The sequence below is a fragment of the Cucumis sativus genome, chromosome 3 (assembly GCF_000004075.3).
Source record: "Cucumis sativus cultivar 9930 chromosome 3, Cucumber_9930_V3, whole genome shotgun sequence".
Lineage (NCBI taxonomy): Eukaryota > Viridiplantae > Streptophyta > Magnoliopsida > Cucurbitales > Cucurbitaceae > Cucumis > Cucumis sativus.
Genome location: NC_026657.2, coordinates 28,445,980 through 28,465,642, shown reverse-complemented (window position 1 = coordinate 28,465,642; position 19,663 = coordinate 28,445,980). Strand labels below are relative to the sequence as shown.

The following is a 19,663-nucleotide window of genomic DNA, read 5'->3' as shown; positions in this document are numbered from 1 at the left end:
TAATAATACTAAAAAGCGATTAAAGAGTAAAAAAAAAAAAAAAAACAAAGTCAGGTGAGGAAATACTTCGCCGCATCGCACCTCCACTAAGCTGCAGCTGGATTTTAAGACCAGATTGCTTCCCATTTCGATAAATCGCGAATTTGGCGCGAAATGAAGGGTGCTAGAACAGGAACAACAGGAAGCGTGGATCTGGATGCAGGCCCCTCAGAAAATACACAACGTTGGGCGAGGTTTGTAGCCACATGCTTGATTGGAGGGCTAGTGATCGGGATATCGGTACTGGGCTTACATTTCGGGGCTCCTCATCAGCCGTCGCTGAGGATATGGAGAAGAAAGAAGAAGCCCGTTCGCGTATACATGGATGGATGTTTCGACATGATGCACTACGGCCATTGCAACGCCCTCCGTCAGGCTAGAGCCCTTGGGGACCAATTGGTCGTTGGCGTCGTTAGCGATTCTGAAATAATTGCCAACAAAGGCCCTCCTGTTACTCCTCTTAACGAAAGGTCGTTGTCTTTTCTCGTTTTTCTATTACTCCTCTTATCCCTTCCTGCCCTTTTAGCGCTGCGCGTGTTAGATGATATAATTAAATTTATTTCACTAATTAGTTTAAGCTTTTGGGTTGGTATTCATGAGGTCTGGTGTTCAAACTCTTTGGTTCCGAACTCGGGCATTGTTTTCTCCCTTATTAATGTTCATTTCCACTCGTTTCACCTTTCATATGTGTCAAATACAACAAAGTATAAGTCTATATGGGTTGGATGATATAGTTTTACCTATTCGGTTGAGTTTTTCTTTTTTTTTTTTTGGTGAATTCGCGATTTAAGAATATAAAAGTGTGTTTGCATGTCTACGCCATCTCTAGCCTCCGTCTCATTGGACTTGTATTATTTATTTGATGTCTTTCTAGCAAACCATGATGAATTTCTGAATTTCAGTTTCAATCTATTTCGCAACGAATGCAAGTCTTAATAACTGTATATGTTTTAGGATGATTATGGTCAACGCTGTTAAATGGGTTGATGAGGTTATTCCAAACGCGCCGTATGCCATAACTGAAGAATTTATGAGAAAGCTATTTGATGAATACAAGATTGATTATATCATTCATGGTGATGACCCTTGTGTTCTACCTGACGGAACTGATGCTTATGCACTAGCTAAGAAGGCAGGTCGTTACAAGCAGATCAAGCGTACAGAAGGTGTTTCAAGCACGGATATTGTAGGTTGGTATTTGACTGCTATTTATTGTGCATCACGAGACGAGTTCTTTCAGTGACTATTGCCATTTTGTTTTCTTACTCCGAATGACTTTGTTGCTTGTTTATTTTTTCCAGGACCTCTAGCCTAGTTTGTGGTATTTTGTTTCTTTTCTCTCAGAAAAATGGAAAAAATAACAATTAAGAATTTAAAACGGAGAATTTCATTTACTGTACAATTTTAAGAAACAATTTCATCAATGAACGAAATATCCAAAGAGTACGAAAGGGAAGGATCAAATAAGGAGAAAAGTCCATCAAACCAACAATAGCATAACCCAAACAAGAAAGATACAAAACAAAGAAAAACAAGGGAGTGAGAAATAAACTAATCGTTTTGTAAGTTTTGTCAGATGATGATGATGAAAGTGTTTGGGTCGAATGTTGCAAGTTCACTCGATTGGGAAGGAGTAGATTGTAGAACTGGGTTGCTGTGAATGGGGGACTTGTGGTTGGTTGCTCGTTTTCTTGAGATAATGGAGAGCATCTTTGTAAGAGGTGGACTAGTCTAGGAAACAAAATTGGGTTTATGCTTGTTGATAGGTTCGTTGGTTGGTGCATTAAGAGAGAGAGAGGGGGAGGAAGCCATTCCAACCAACTTTATTGTTGCCACTGGGTAAAATAAGTTTATTTAACCCTCCATCTACTCCAAGCTTGGTGATCTCTGCAACATGTCCTTTCCGGTTAGGGTTTTTTTTTCACCCAAAGATCACCAAGGGCGCTTGTTATCTTATGTTGTATAGGCTGTTTGTTACCCCTATTTAGCCATGTTTATTATAGGTTTTTTTTTTAATATGACAAGTGCACTAAGAGAACGTCAACCTAGTTGAGATGTCTGGATGCGCAACTGATTCTTAGGTTCTTTTGCTCATTGTATAATTCTCTTGTACTATGAGCTTTAATCTCATTTTTATTTAATAAAAGCTCGTTTCCCTTTAAAAAAAATTCAATCTACCACAACACCTTAGAATCTTACATGAGGGAAAGGAGGGTGTATTTCTTTGAATCGCATACCACAAATCTTAATTAAGAATGAAACTTCGAAGGAACCACCAAGGTGTGAGGATTCTACTTAACACACACAAATATTACACCCTCACAATGGCAAAACAGAGGCAGCACTCTGTTGAACTTTATTTATGTATAGGCCAAAAAGTTACACTAGTCACAATATCCAAAATAACAACAAAAACAGTAAAGAACATACCCAGCTTCTTTTGTGATAACTGAATACCCTCCCCAGGCTATAGCAGCCGACTTGACAAAAGGGAAAATAAAACCTCCCTACCCAATCCCGAAAAGACCTATTTATATACCTCCTCTCATCATTCTTTCATTCCTGTGCATGGGCCCCACTCGCACGATCCCTTTCCATCAGTCAGTCATCATTAATTGTTTGTTCATTTACCTTTCTGCCCCTCCTTTTATATGTGTGAATGATTGGGGGTCTTACACAAGGATTTATAATTGGTGAAAAAGATTGAGAAGCTACAGTCAAGTTATCTTGGACATCCTGGTGTTTTTTTGAAAATCTCTTCCATGTTTTGATTTGATTGGTTAAATCTTCGAAGTGAAGGATGTGATGTTGGGTGTAGAGTACATTGTCATAAGCTAGTTGGAGTAGGTCTCTTTGCTGCACATTATCAAATTCGTTGTGGAGCCGGAAGGGGTTAGGGCTGTTATTTTATGAATGATATAAAAGGTTGTTCAACAGGAGGAGCCATGACCTTTATATTCACAAGGACGGTGAATTAATATTAACCATAGTAATTAACTAATAACCTAACTAATGAAACTAGATAGCTTACAAAGAGAGCCCTAACATTTAAACACCTAACTCTACTGCATCATATTGCATTCTGCTTCTTGAGTGCTTTTTCCTGTTTGATTAGTCTTTTTGATAATATCATATCATTTACAGGTCGCATGCTTCTCTGTGTAAGAGAGAGATCTATTAGTGATAATCAAAATCATTCATCATTACAACGACAATTCAGTCACGGTCACAGCCAAAAACTTGACGACGGTGGTTCTGGAACTGGAACTCGTGTCTCTCACTTCTTACCAACTTCTCGTAGAATTGTTCAATTTTCCAATGGGAAGGTGTGTACTTCTCTTCGATGCTAGTTGTTTCAATCAGTATGCTCTCTGGAATTTCATTATATTTCAAGTTCTTACTAGTATGTTTGTGGTGCCAAGAAGGATGAAAACAATGTATTACAGTACTTAAAATGATGGCCTTCAACCAGCTTTAAATACCTGACCGAGAAGACCAAAAATAACATTAGACTAAAACAATAAAAGGGTTAAGAAATTCTTAATAACGTCTAAGCAAAAACCATTCAGGAATGGGGCCGAAAGGTAAGTTCTCTCCATTCTCTTTCCTCTCTCCTTCCTTTGTTTCCTTCCTCTTCAGCAGCCATAGAATCATGACGAGTGTCTCCCCGGTCACCACCTTCAGTTCTCCAACAATACCTGCTTCAGGTTACCCTCCCAAGACCTTTGGTGAGCACATCTACTTACCAGGGATCAAAAGGGAAGTGCAAAACTGCAAGGTAGTTGAGTCATACTATTGCATTTGGTTTGAAAAAGGTTTTTTGAAGGTTGAAAATGTTGGTTTCAACAGAATCATGCAAGCTTCAAAATCACAGCTGTGTCAGTTTATTAATGCGATTTTGGAGCTAATTCAGAGACCAGAAAGAAGTTTCTTCTGCAAACACGACCAATTTGAAAATGGAACTACAAAACTATCAAAGTTCAAGGCTACAGAGAAAGACAACTGATTTGGCCCGAATTGTCTTTGGAACAAGGTTACACCCTCACAGGCGAACGAGGGGCTTGGTTTAGGTGGCATGAAAGTACAAAACACAGCTCTTCTTGATAAATGAGGCTGGAGATTCTTGAAGGAAGATATTTTTTTATGGAAGCAAGTAGTAAGAAGCATTCATGGCAAAGAGGTCTTTGATTGGTATTCGATGGGCAAGTCCAAGAATAGTCTAAGGAGCCCTTGGGTAAGCATCTCAAGAGTGTGGAGGTCGATGGAATCATTGGCTTTATTTAAGCTTGGCAATGGTAGCAGAATTGGTTTTTGGACAGATTCTTGGATTGGTGACATCCCCTTCAATATTCAATTGCCTAAGTTGTATAGAATAGTTTTTTGCTGCTCAGCGGCTCTGCACATTGAGACAACAGTACTTTGTCATGGTCGTTATTGTTTAGAAGATTGCTAAAAGAAGAAGAAATTCCAGACTTTCAATCCCTACTATTACCTTCTTTCATAAAAAAGGGTGAAAGAGTCGGATGATTGTAAATTTTGGTCAATGGACCTCTCAGGTAGATATTCAGTTAAGTCCCTTTCGGTCCATCTCTCTTCATCATCTCCGTTGGATAAAGGCATCTTTAAAGCCCTCTAGCAGTCCTCGGAGAATTAACATTCTGATCTGGAAAATGGCTTTTGGTCTTCTCACTTGTTCTGAAATCTTTCAAAGAAAGACCACCAATAAGGGCCTTTTTTCCTTGGTTTTCCCTCTCTGTATGAAGGCCAGTGAGGAACTGCTTTATCTCTTTATTACATGCCCATTTTCACCCATTTCTGGGGAAGTATACTCTCCCTTTTTAAGCTTGCTTGGGTTTTTTGATGGATTGTCGTGCTCAAATGTGTTTCAACTATTGAAGGGCCCGTCTTTGGCAAAATCCGCACCTAATATGGGAAAACATGTCTAGATCTCTTATTGTAGAAATTTGGTATGAGCGTAATCAACGAATCTTTCATGACAACAAAAGGATTTGGTCAGATATTATAAACACTGCAAAATGCAATGCCACAGCCTGGTGCTCTCTAAATAAGGATTTTAAGGACCATTCCATCCAAGATCTATGTCTAAATTGGGCTGTCTTCATTTCCCAACCAGCCTTAAAGTTGCAGCTTCCTCTGCAAGCTTATAAATGCAAGATCTACCAGTTGGCTGCTTTCTTCGTTAGAAGACTTCAAATGTTTTTGTTTAGTAATAGGGTTTATGATTTTGTCTTAGCTTTTGTAATGATTCCTATCTGCAAGAACTTGTTTGTCTTGGCTGTTACTCTACTGTCTTTTTTGTCTTTCTCAGAATTTTTATTACTTATGGATGCTTCTATGGGATATGATGATGGCGCTAAGTGGGTGTCAATGTAGTTGAGATGTCCGGGTGCGCCTCCTGATCCTTAGTCTCTTTTCTTTTGGATGCTCTTTGTATAATATTTTGAGGCTAGTCTCCTTTTAAATAAAAATAAAAATAAATGAATAAGGTCTATGGAAATCAGCTTTATGCTCATAAGAAGAAATTGTCTTTTCCAATTTGGCAGCAGCATCTTTGTGTAAATCTTAGTTGGGAACCCCTTTTGTAGAGAGGTTGCTTTTGTAGGCTTGTTTGTTTTGTTGGCCATAGTATTCTTTCATTTTTTCTCATTGAAAATTGTTTCTATAAGAAAACTATGTAAATCCAAAATTCATTCAACCACTAAATATGCTTTTGGACTGTATGGTTTCTCATCAGATTGTATGCAAATTCAGCTGAGATAAAACAAGACGGGGCCTTGGTTTAAGGGGCTTAAAGGCAAAGAATATGGAAGTCTTAGCTAAATAGGATTAATAGGCTCTCTCTTTGTATTTCTTTACTTCTTCTCGGTTGTAGTTTTGATATATCATTGTTCCCTTTGGGTTTTGGACGGGCGTGGAGTTGGACTCTTTTGATGATTGATCTTTTCACGCTAGTTTCTTTTTTGTGGATATCATAAGGACGTTGTGGGGGTGTCAACCTAGTTGAGATGTCTGAGTGTGCTTGTTAATTCTCAGTCTCCTCGTTCGAGTGGTCTTTGTATCTCTCATGTACTTTGAGCATTAGTCTCGTTTTATTAATACAATTCGAGAAATAAAATTCGAGACTAGTCTCCTTTTCAAAAAAAATAAAAAAAAATTGACATTACTGTTTGTGATAGATAATTAAATTTGCTTTCAACCACGAGCTTAAGCTTTTGGGTGAATTGGTGATTTAACATGGTTTCAGAGCCCAGTAAACCCAAACGGGTATTCGATCCAAGATAGGTGAACCCAAAGAGGCACCATCTTGAGGGGGTTTATTGGAGATGTTAAGAGTCCCACATCGGAAAAACTAAGGAGACTCACACTCCATATAATATAGATGAGCTACTCCTCACATTGCAAATTGGTTTTGAGATGAAACCCTGTAATATCAAATTTAACATGGTATTAGAGCAGGTGGTCCAGGGAGGTCAGCCCCTGCTTTGTCGTTTCCTTCCCAATTAAAATCAATTTCCACTTGTTGGACCTTTCAAATATTTCAAGCCCACAAGTGGGGGAGTGTTGGTGATATATAATTAAATTTGCCTTCAACCACAAGCTTAAACAAAGGTTGAAAGTTTGGAGAAGCTGAACAAGCACTTGTTGGCATATCCACAGTCGAACAATTAGTACTGAAGATCTTGATTCTGTAAACAAAGTGGGCTGATGTGAGGTGAAAGGAGTGATTAGGCATTTTTCTTTGGATGATTGATACACAATTTAAACCTCCAAACAGCATAATCCATACAGTTATATTCACTCTACGCAGGCTTTTGGATTTCTTAAGGCTCTTCTCCAATGAAATTTTTATAGGTGAAGTCGAGGAAAGATGATTAACTAAAGATTTAACTGAAAAAGCACTGCTCGCTTCCAAAGACCATGATCCTTTATCTGGAGACTTAGAGATCTACCCCCACCAACAAGCACAATAAAAATTGAAAGTCTATTGCTTCTTCCTCCTTCAGCAACTTTCTAAAATAGATTGACTATGAGCAAGTGGAAGAGTCCCAATGATTGGATATGAAGCCTTTCGGTTAAATGCAATTCTAAACAGACGCTGGAATTTGCTTTTCAATGGAGTTCTGTCCAGCCAAAGGTTCAACCAAATAGAATTCTACACCCGCTGCCAACTTGGAACACTGCTAGAGCTTCTACCTTGCGCCACTGTCTAGAAATAGTAATCCAGTAACTTCTAAAATTTGATTTTTCTTTGCCACTTGTGTGCCAATGGAAGGGACAGCTCCCAAGTACTACAAACAACTTGGCACCATAAGGAATCCAGCTCAAACATGAAACACTATCCGCATTTGGAAAGAAGAGTCAAGTTTGTGAATTTTGAACTACCCAAACCGAGGCCTCCCATCTTTTTGGGATTTATCCCATTTCACCAAGCGATTCATTTTACCTCCTTTGTTTCCTTCCAAAAGAATTTTTTCATGACTCTTTCTAAGGTTCTAGATATTTTCTTCTGGCATTTGGAAGGTAGACATGTAATAAGTGGTAAGATTGGACAACTGATTTGCAAAGGACATTCTTCCTCCTCTAGAGAGATTGTATATACCCACTTATCTAATTTACCTTGGACTTTCTCAATGATCGACTGCAAAATATAGGATCTCTTTGGGTAACCTCCCAAAGGAAGTCCAAGGTACATTATAGGGAGATTTTCAACCTTGCAATTCAGCATTGAGGCAACTGAGGAGACCTTTCTAGTTTCTTCAATATTGATTCTTGAGATTGAAAGTATCTTTTTTGTTTTCTATGAATGGGCCCCTTTTGATATTTTATTCAATCAATGAAGTTTTTTTTTTCAAAAAAAATTATAAATAGGGAGGCCCCTCCCATGTATTCGACGCATTTTCTCTCGTGTATTTGACACAGTTTTGGTTGATAATAAAGTTGTTATGTTTGATTCTTGAACACTCTTTAATCATTCTTAGGCTACATCAGGGTGCCACAAACGAGAAACAATTAAACAAACTTTAAAAACCCTGTTGTGTGAAGTGCACTGGAGTGAGATAACAAGGAATTAAAACTCGATAACCCTAGGAAACACCCTGAAATATAAGAACAGAAGTGAAACGAAGAGAAAATGAGGTCTTGAGTAAGTAAACAGCAAGTAACATCCATTCAATGGCTCAAAATTAAATGATTATGTGCTATAGATGTAATTAAATGGGGCACATATGTATGCATATTTTGTGCATTGTTTTATTATGATTTGATTTTTGTTAAAATCAATGATGTCTGAAAGATTTTCCTTCATATTAATGTGGTTTCAGTTTTTTAGCTCTCAGCTCCTTGGATGTAATTTGTACTTGCACTGAATTTTAAAACCTCTCATCAAAAGGATAAGATAAATATTATTGTGGACTGAATTTGCATTGAATTATTCATGGGGATAATTCTTCTGATTTGTTTGCACTGATTTGTTTGCCCTTGCTCGTGGCTGCAGGGTCCAGGGCCAGATGCTCGCATCATTTATATTGATGGTGCATTTGATCTTTTTCATGCTGGACACGTGGAGGTAAATGTTAATTCATTTGAATGTTCATGTATATTTGACTTAATAATTTCTTCCACGTGCAGTTCTTCCCCTGCTTATGAATGAAAAATCTTTGGGTTATTTTGTTTTTTGGGTTAAATTACAAGTTGTCTTTGAATTTTCATAATTTTGTCCACTAGGTTTCCGAAGTTTTAATTGTTTCTAATAGATATTTGAATTTTCAATTTTGTCTAATATGTTTGTGAAATTTTAAAGTATCTAATTGATCCTTTTGGCATATGACATTTATCTGTAAATTCACTTCCTTCTGTGCTGCCGACTCCTAAGTTAGAGTCTCTGGTGTGAACTAAATACGATTTTTATTCAAATGCCAATTATCCCTTGCAAAACAGAGTTGCCAAGAATATTTTCGGAAGAAGGCATCTGACTAGTAATCTGCAACCTGCTGCTGCTATGTTACTTTTTTGTAAAACAGTGTTGCTAAGAATATACATGATCTCTTGCTCTCATGTTAAGTCTATCGATTGACCCAAAAACTTTAGTGGGTGAGTAAAGGTAAATTTAATATTATATCAAAGTCCTCTTGTTTGTGGACTTGATTGTAGAAGACCTCTCAAGTGGAAATCAATATGAATTGAGAAAATGACATTGGAGGGGTTTGAACACATGACCTCATGCTCTGCTACCATTTTGGGTGAAGAAATGACATTGATGTTTGGTGGTTGAGTTTTTATTCAAATTGGGGTTCCCTTGACTTTTTCGTATAACCTCACTCTTAAATGGTACAATATTTGACTATTTGGATTTAGAAACACCAAAAGATGAAGAAATTTCATATTTACGGCAGTTAATGAAAAATTTGGCTGGCAAGTATTTATCTCATTTATTAGATTCAAGGCGATGGTCGTGGATTTTTCCAAAAAGTTTACACGAAGTTTACTGTTAGTTCTTTATCCAAATTCTTGATTGCCTCATCCCCACCATTAGTTCTTTATCCAAATACTTGATTGCCTCATCCCCATTGGAGGAGGAGGTGTGTCAGGCTTTGTTTGAAAAGGAGACCAGCCACTGTTATTAATCACAAATTTTCTAAGTACCAGAGAGTTGTACAAAGAGCACCAATTCAATGATAAAAGCTAAGGATTAGTAGGCGGACCTGGACATCTCTACTAGGTTGACATCTCTTTAGCACCCTCATCATATTCAACAAAAGGCACAATCCCAAAATCAAAGATACAAAAGTACTAAAGCAAGTGGCAACACTCGCAGATAGTAAAAAGGACCCAAAAAACATCTATCATAAAATGTACAAAGGGGCTGAAAAAAAAACAACAAACGCTACAAAATATTGATCAACAAAGAAAAACAAAAATCGACAATAAAGTTGGGTAGACTGCTAGCATAGTCTAGCTATCAGAGAAAATAAAAGCCCTCTAGTTTAAACAAAGCTCCTCAATGCTATAGGCTTTAAAATCTTTGCTGAGGGAGCACCAAGCTCAGGCATTACGAGGTGTGTCAGGCTTTGTGGAAATCTAAAAGTCCTAAGTGCATTAAGGTTCAGGTGTGGATACTGATTTTTAGATTTCCAAATTGCTTCGCTACTTTGCAATTATTGGTTTTAGATGCACCATCTTTCTCCATCTATTTCTCCATTATTTTTGGCATGCAGTGAAGTTTTTTCAACATTTGTTTTCTGAGTGTTTGTTCCCTCAATCTTGTTGGTGGCGTCTATTCTCATAGAAAAGCTAAGGTGGTGGGGAGTTGCACCTTCATTGCTCTCCTATGGCATACAGAAGGAGAGGAGTGTTGGAACTTTTGACGATAAGTTGTCATCTTTTGGTTCCTTTTTTTAATTTACTTCAGAACATGTCATCTTGGTGGATTTCTTTACATATGTGATTATTTTATAGCCTTGATGGTTCATTTGGTTGGTTGGCTTATTTGCCACTCCATTGTGGTCGTGGTTCGAACCTCAGAATATCAGTATTAAAAAATAGAGAGAATTTATTGGTAGGGTAAATAAAGATCGAACCAATATAAGTTCTGAAAACCTAATAAGATTATTATGCCCCCACCATTAGATGAGGCAAAAAAGAGTATAAGCAGTAAAGTAATTAATGAAAATATGAATTTCCATTTCTGAACTTTATGTCATTTTGCATAGATTTTGAAGCATGCCCGCAGTATGGGAGACTTTCTTCTGGTCGGAATACATACTGATCTAACTGTCAGGTGACACTTCTTGCATGATTTATATATATTGGTCTCCTATTTGACGTTTCACTATGCTAGACTAACTTGCTCTCCTGAGCAACTTCAGCTTTCATTGCCATGCCATAATTGATTGTTTGTAACTTTTCGATCATTAATAGAAAGTTTATTTTCTGTTAGACGAATTACCATATTGATTGCATGTTTTTGTGAAAAAAGGCTATTGCTCCAAGATACAAGCTCAAAAACATGATAAACAAAACCAATAATATGACCAAATAAAAAAAAAAAAAATCAAGGCACATGTCTCAAATAGAAACTCTTTAAATGATGAGCGCACCAAGTAGAGGCCGAGCTAATTCAGAACACTTTATTAGCCAAACTCAAAGTAATGCCTTAATTTGAAGAGATTCAGGGCTGTTATTCTCCAGATTGTTAGAACAGTCTTTGTGTTTTTGTAGTATTGCTGGGCTTTATTATGTAATTCTACAACTGGGCTTTAAAACTCAGTACTCGAATCTTTTCAGAATAGCCTTGTTGTCTACCAGCTCAGTTGCTGCCCATTGGGATAGTGACACAAATTCTTGGTCTATAGTGTTTTGAAGATTGCTGAAAGATGAAGAAATCCAAGATTTCCAATCTTTTATCACTCCTTCTCTTCTCAAGGAGATTGACAGAAGTGAAAGATGGGAGGATTTGGTCCTTAGATGCCTTGGCTCACTTCTCCGTCAAATCCCTTTTGACTCATCTCTCTCCTAGTTTGGATTATGGCGGTCGACCTTTTTAATTGCTTCGAGATTATGCAAAGGAAACTTTCCAATAAGTGCTTGCTGCCATCGGTGTGTCCTCTTTGTTTAAAGGACAATGAGGATTTAATACACATTCATTTTATGCCCCTACTCCTCTAAATGCTGGTATAGCATTTTTTCTTTGTTCAAAGTAGTATGGGTTTTTGATGGTTCCCTAAGCTCCAATGTGTTTCATCTACTTAGGGGGCCCTTGTTATCAAAGAAACCGTCACTAATATGAGTTAATATGGTTATGCTGGCTGAGATTTGGTTTGAAAGCAACCAGTGCATTCTTCATGATAAAGAAAGGATTGGTTTGACATCTTGGACACGTCAAAAAGGACCACAACATCATGGTGCTCCTTGAGTGCTGATTTCAAAGATTATTCAATTCAGGATATTTATCTCCACTGGACTGCATTCATTCACCATTCAACTCAAGGGAGGATATGGGTTTTTGATTTCTAGTGTATTTGGTTTTTGTTTTGTTTCTTTTCTTATATGTTTCTTCTTCAGTTTGAATTTTGTCAAGTTTAGCCGGTTTGTACGGATATTTTTGGTCTTTACATGACCTTTGTTTTCCTCATTTAAAGTCAACCGTTCTGCAGTCGCGTCACAGGCTTCCAACTCCTTCAACAAGCTGTCTTCGCTCTGCTTAAGGGAGATCTGAAAAGAGGTGTGCCACTCGTTACTGTTAGTTTAACTTTGCGCAGTTGCTCATGTAGTATGAATTCCGCCCAACCATTGCCAAGAGGATTGTTCAGAGCTCTTTCTATGACCAAATTACATTCTTTAATCATCAGCCAGCTATTGCAAAACTTGTATGGAGAAGACCCCATAAAACCACTACAACCTCCAATAGTAAAGGAAAGTGATCAAAGAATATGCGAGCTTTACTGGACAATATGGAGTGCTTCTCAAACTCTCCTGCCCATTTGTCATTAATAAAAAATCTATCCAACAAGGACCTCAAAGGTGATCCACCCTCTCTAGACCATGTGTATCTGCCGTTTTGAAGAGGAATTTCCATGATGTTGGCCGAATCAATAATGTTATTAAAAAGTCTCATCCCTCTTGTATTTCGGCCAATAGGAAGGTTCACATGTGCCCAGCAAGTAACGTTGAAGTCTCCTTCCATACACCAAGCCTCAGCCCCGCCTTCTAAAATAGACAAGAGTTCTCGTCAAATGAGCCTTCTCTCTGTAACCACACAGGCCATATACATTGGTAATCCAACAACGTTTCTTGCACATCGTAACGCCTCTACTTGAGAGAGAACCTCCCTTTGATAGTCTCAACCACCTTAATTTTGCTCTTGTCCCACATCGTGATAATACCCCCTTATGCACCTAATTATTCCACAAACTCCCATCCATTGTCTTTGGAACTCCATACTTAATAAAAACTGCATTGAAGGTTTCCATTTTCGAACCTTGAATTATAACCACATCTGGATGATGATTCTCTATGAATTTCTTGAGGGCTATGCGTTTGGTAGAATCTTTCAGTCCCCTTGTATTCTAGGAGATTATCTTCATGGGAAAGGAATCCTAAAGGCCAACAACAAAATGGCTTACTTAGACCAGCACAATACCACAATTATTTATAGAAAACTTACCTCTCATTTTTCTAATCCTAATAACCAAGAAAACTAATCCTAATTCTAGTAAATCATGGAAACTAATCCCAATCCCAATCAATTAAGCACTTGACCATAATACCTTATTCCTACTACATAATTTGTTCTTTCCCTGTCTAAGATCGAAAGTTTTAAAAATGCACCACCTCAATAAGATGAATTGTTAGATATGTAAACATTGAGGGGCTTCTGACTTTCTATCCGTTAAAGCTACAACTTGAACATCTAAATAATCATCCGGAGATCCAACCAAGTATCTGACCAGTGAACCTTGATAAGTTTCAACTTGAGAAATATTTTATATCTTGAAAGATGAATTTATTTTTCTTTGTTTTGTGGTTTCCTTACAGTGCCAACAGAGGAGCTCATCGCCCAATAATGAATCTGCATGAGAGAAGTTTGAGTGTCTTGGCATGTCGTTATGTGGATGAGGTGATAATCGGTGCACCTTGGGAAGTGTCTAAAGACATGGTTAGTTTTATTTTAGTGTTTGTTGTCTTCTTGTTTGACTCAGTTTAATTGTTGTTTCTATCTTGAATATATTTGGTGTTTTAATCTGCAAAAGAACTAAAGATAGTGGTGGGGGCAATAGTTAGATAAAAGATGCTTGTATAATAATCGTTATTTGGAAATGAATGCCCAAAAGACGTTTGTAAAACACAGGTATTGAGCAGTTTATTTTTCATAAATGGCTGGAAATTGGATGGTGGAGTATTGAACCCTCATGTCGGCTTATTTTTATTTTTATTTTCTCTTGCTGCAGATTACAACTTTTAACATTTCATTGGTAGTCCATGGAACTGTAGCCGAGATTAATGATTTTCAGAAGGTATAATTGTCCTACAAAGACAATGGGCTCTATTTTTATAATATTTTGGATTATTTCTATTGGGTGGATGTCAGATAACTATTGAAGGCCACCTTGTTATTTTACAGAGGGACTGCAATCCATATGCTGTCCCTATTAGTATGGGGATCTTCAAAATTTTAGACAGCCCGCTAGATATCACAACCACCACTATTATTAGGAGGATCGTATCCAATCATGAGGCATACCAGGTTCTTCGCTCTAATCTGTGCTCTAATATTACTGGTGTAAGATAGCGTGCAATGATATTTTGTCATATGAATTTGGATTTCTTTAATGTAAATGGTTATCATATGGGGTGTCACACCCCCTCCAAGAGCCCCCTCACTTCCTAGCACAAAAGAGGGTGCGAGGGCTAGCAAACATTGCCATACTTTGACAACATTCACCAATCAACTAAACTAACTAACACAGCTGCCTTAGAACCAACAATGCATGCTAATTAAAACCATCATAAGCTAAATGCTTATTACACTAAAACTAATTTTATAACAGACATGGTGGAAACATAAACCACACTATCTAGGCTCATGACACTAACTTATGCTAAATGCATACACATGCTAACTATAAAGATAATAATCTCAATTCACCAATAGTAGTTGTGGAGTAGGCTCAACACGATGATGATTACTACCTGGAAAGTGAGAAAACATTTGGAAAGGATGAGTAACCTTTCTATAAAACACGTTTCTAAATAGTTATGCTCAATGCTTTCTAGCTTTGAAATCATGCAAGCAATTAAATACATTTCATAAGCTTTAACTTTAAACGAGAATGTATAACCTATCCATAACTGTAACTTGGGTGACAACTCACCACTGTCATTTGACATAAACTCTCAATATAGTAGCACAGTTTAACTGTAACCTTCTTCCCTTAGGCACAATAATTGTACCAAAAATAATTGTACCTTCACTGATGCACAGGAACTATAGGTCTAATGGTGTTGCTATATCGTATAGCCCTCACATGAACATAAGTGCACATAACTCGAGTTGGCAGAGAGTATCAATCGGGTATAGACATATGTAAACTACTTTTTAAATCTTTACTTTGAAAGCACATTTGTATAAATACTTGCTTTAACATAACTCTTTATTAAACTCATGCTTTGAAAATCCGTTACTAAATCAATTAAGAATATCATTCAGAAATCTCAAAGCGTATTTAGAAATTTTTAGCTAGAAACTCATGTTTAGAAATAATCATTTAAATGCATTTAGTCACTGGCAATCTTAGCCCGACTCCTTGGCTTAAGAACTCCCTTTCCTTCTTCTTGGTCTGAAACAAAGGAATAAATATTCCATATTAACCTCCTCATACCTAGAAATATCAAGAAACCACTAAAAGATCACAAAAACTCCAAAAGTTCAATTTTAGCAACAAGCCACAACCCATGCCATGACACTATCATGGGCATGTTGCGTGTGCACACAAGCAGTCCATGGGATGGCCTTGGGCAATGCTGGCTAACCTCACAGCCGCACGCTCCAGGCATCTGCCTTGTGTAACGGACATACTTGTCCAGGGTGTGTTTACCTATGGCCATATGCTTCGAATACCCCCAATTTATTTTGTCTTTATGTCTTGTACACAGTTTAGCTAGTTGCTTTCATTTTTAAGTTATAATGTTTGGGTGTGACGTTTTGACATTTTTATATGCAAGCCTACCAGAGTTGAAAATGTTCAAAATGTACTATAGGGGAGACATAGTAATTGAATCCCCACCCAAGCCTTGTCGTACTCTTTGCAATTTATGCTTTCTTATTGCAATTGACAGTCTTCAATGCTTGTTTTAACTACGATTTCAATGAATTTATTTCTCTCTCACGTTTTCTAAAACATTTTCCCAAAAACGTGAGGGGAGGTTGAATTGTATGCTGAGTTTGTCTGCGGATTTTGGATTTTGATCGGCTGACTTGTTGATTGGATCAAACAAGTACCGCACAATCGCTCATCCCGAGTTTGAAAGGTTGCGGTTGTGACATCTTGCGCCCAACACGTGACACCATCATGCCACCTAGCCGTGCACATCAACACACAACTGCATGCATACTAAACTCTCAAATAGCCTTGACACCAACCTTGTTCAACCCTGCCTTGCCGCCTAGCCTCAACACCCAACCTTGATAGCCCCTTGCTTGAAGCTTCAAATTTTCGTTTGAAAAACCAAACTTGACTTTAGAAATTCAACATAAAATCTAGAATTCAAATCAAGAAATTTCCTTCTACAAACTTATTTCTCATTCTTTTAACTACATTATCTCAAAATTCCAGCTCCAAATTTGTAGCCTCGGGAGAATCAACGCTGCTCCAAATCACCCAAGAAATGACCTTCAAGGCATTCTTTCGATGGATGAAGGTCTTCCTCACATCTTTTTTGTTTGGTAGCCTATCCCCTTAAACTTGACTCATTAGGAAGCTTTTGCAACTAGAATCACCCTAAACATACGAGTGAAATGGGAGAAGTTTTTCTTGAAAGTTTCCTTAAATACTGATTTTTGCATGGCTGCCTTAGGATGCCTCATGCTTGTCATTTTTTGAACTCTTGCCTGCATAGAGGCACTACTAAAATGCCTAAGCTTCACTTAGTCACGTTGCATTCAAGCTCACCTCGCATAGCCTTCAACAAGACCATACCGCCTTGCACAACACTCATGCCGCACAGCTCTTGGCCACATGCCTCAAATCACATAGCACATACAAGCTCAACTTTGTTTCTAGAGGTTTTTCCTTGACACCTCTCGGCCACACACAACAACAAAACCTTTGGCCGCCTATCTTGCTTCTCAATCCTTGCCTAGGGTGTGCTTTTACTGGCCAACCACAAATCCTTGGAGGCTTTCCTTAATATGGTTGGCTGCCCAACCATGCTTCTCGCCTAGCACACAACGCCGTCTAAACTTGCCCTTTGGAGATTCTCATGACAAGGTTGCCCACCTAATCCTTGTCAACTCCTTCCTTAAACGCCCAACATCAGCCAACACCTAGCCAAACTTCTCTTCGGCCACCTATCTTAAAACTCAACCTCAACTTTTAAACATACCTTTCCTTCACTCCTTTTCTTTCTCTTCAAACCCAGCCTTTATTTAACCACAAATCACTTGATAGTCTAAGGGTAGCAGTGTTTACAGGGGGCTTCACTTTATGAATAGAAGGAAAAACCATTGATTGTGGAGTGTCATGCTGTAATTGTTGGAAGGAGGCACATTTTTACACCAAGGTAAGGCCAGGAAAGATGAAGATTAAAATGAACGTCTGTTGGCCTTTACTATGCCGAATGATTCTCCAAATTCTGTTGGCCTTTACTATGCCGAATGATTCTCCAAATTCTTTTATTCTATATCGATCTAACGCAGGCTCTATGGAAGCATACCAAATATCCTAATCGTATTTCTAGAATAGACTTGAAGCATAGGGTGAGAAAAACCCCAAGGAAATATCTTCTAGCAAGGATCAATAATAGTATAGATGGGTTGTCAAGGGGAATGTATCTCTAGTCAACTTAGAAGTGTGGGCAAGCTGGTGGATCCCGTGGTTATGATGCTTACCTCGAGAGTTTGAAACTTTATCACACAAGGTTATTGCATGGAAATACTTGTCTCATCCTTCTGAGTGGATCCTAGCAGTATCCTGAATGGTATTATCCGGAATTTGTGTACAAGTGTTTGATAGAATACAAATAATGGACTGGATACTTATTTTTCGGGATAAGTGGTTGGGAGATAGAAAATACTATGAAGATAAGTTGTGACAATATTCTGACTTTGATATTTTTTTTCTTGACCTGCTTTAATGTATTTATACTCCAAGTTCTAAAAGCAATCAAATTCCATGCAGAAACGTAACGAAAAGAAGGCAAATAGCGAAAGAAGATACTATGAAGATAAGGCTTATATTTTGGGTGATTGATGATGTTGTCAACTATCAAGTTTTGCCCCAAAAAAGAAATATCTATGCACCCACCTTGCTTACTGTTTTTTTTTTAATATATTTTTTTTAGTAATTAACACCCTTGCAAAGGATATATAAAAGAGACTTCAAATATTTAGACGATTTTGAAGAGGGTGGCTATATTCCATGACTTGAATATAGTGTTTAATTTAAGTTTACTTTATTGTATTTTTGAGTTACCATAGAAAGACTTAAACTTTTGATATCTTAACCAATTGTTTACCTTTTCAGCCTTTAGTTAACAATTGTATATTGTTGGTATTTATATGAATATAATATAAATATGTATTCTTGTTGGCATTAATTATAATTGATTATCAATTTAGGAATAATAATTAAAGATATAGTAACATTTAGAAAAACTGTAAATATAGTAAAACTATCGTCAAATTCTACTATATTTGCAATTTGTTTTTAAATGTTGCTATATACTTAGTTATTTTGCATCTAGTGGCTAAATTTTTAACTATATTCATGCATTCTAACAGTCTCTTAGTTGAAGAGTTCATTTGTTACCGTTATATTCATGAAACATTTGAGGATAAATGTTGAAGAGAGTTCATTTGTTACCGTTATATCCATGAAACATTTGAGGATAAATGTAACTTTTTCTTAGAGGTAGGAAGGTATTGGAGGATTAGGATTTGAAGTTTAGAGATTGTGGTTTTAAGGTTAGATTTGGTGTTTAAGGCAAACCCTAATGACCGGCCATTTTCTTCTTTGTTCTTTATTTCTATAATAAGAAGTTTAAATATAAAGAAAAACAAATAAGGAACATTGGGGTTTAGGGTTTGGGAGGTTTTGTGTTTTGGGGTTTGGGTTGAGGGTTCGGCTTATTTTGTAAACTCGTTTATTGGATTTTATCCTAACCGAATCTAAGATTTGTTTAAGGTAAATTAGTTTATAAACTTGTTTGTTGAATTTTAGTCTAATCGAATCTATGATTTATTCAAGGTAAACTAGTTTATTGGATTTTATCCCAAGAGTATGAGATTTATTTATAAAAAAATTTAAAATTTGTAGCAAATCTTTCCTATATCAATGGAATTTCTATTCTTAATATTTTTAATGAGTTATTGTATTATATCCTAATTGAAACTGCATCTTTAATAAATATTTATATATATTTTTTACTAACATTTCAAAAATATATATTTAACTAATTTACAATATCTATTTTACTAAGATTTCAAAGATATATAGTTTTAATAAGATTTTCAAAATATGTATTTCTAATACGTTCTTAAAATAGGTTTGTTTATCTCATTCTTTTTATTAATTTAAATCTGTCTTAAACTAATATAATTATTTTTAATAAATTTTTATTTAATTGTTTTTTGAAAATATCAAAATATTGATATCACAAAAAATAGTTCTTGAAAATATCAAAATATTGATATCACAAAAAGTAGAACTATCTGCAAAATAAACTATTTTTCTTATTTTTTATTTTTTTTGAAAATGACTCTTCAAAAACAGTAAATACTTGATTATTTTTTGTTATCATAAAACTGTTTTATTAGATTCAGTTCAATTTATTTAAAATATCGAACCAATTTTTTATTGATTATTTTGGAAAACAACACATAGATTTC

General features: G+C 36.6%; 1 protein-coding gene across 2 annotated transcripts; it reads left to right on the top strand.

Moving 5' to 3' along the window:
- Positions 1–3: 3 nt before the first annotated feature.
- On the top strand, positions 4–18,372 carry LOC101219788 (ethanolamine-phosphate cytidylyltransferase). Of its 2 annotated transcripts, XR_004215173.1 has the most exons (10): positions 4–509; positions 994–1,229; positions 3,184–3,365; positions 8,555–8,626; positions 10,770–10,837; positions 13,594–13,714; positions 14,007–14,072; positions 14,180–14,302; positions 15,041–15,130; positions 17,955–18,372. XR_004215173.1 is itself a non-coding variant. In XM_004137616.3 (9 exons), the coding sequence occupies exons 1-9, from the start codon at positions 154–156 to the stop codon at positions 18,024–18,026; spliced, it is 1,296 nt and encodes a 431-aa protein (XP_004137664.1). In that variant the 5' UTR covers positions 5–153; the 3' UTR covers positions 18,027–18,372. The 2 variants fall into 2 exon arrangements, 1 of the variants encoding a protein (XP_004137664.1); XM_004137616.3 differs by lacking the exon at positions 15,041–15,130 and having other exon boundaries at positions 5–509.
- The last annotated feature ends 1,291 nt before the right edge of the window (positions 18,373–19,663 follow it).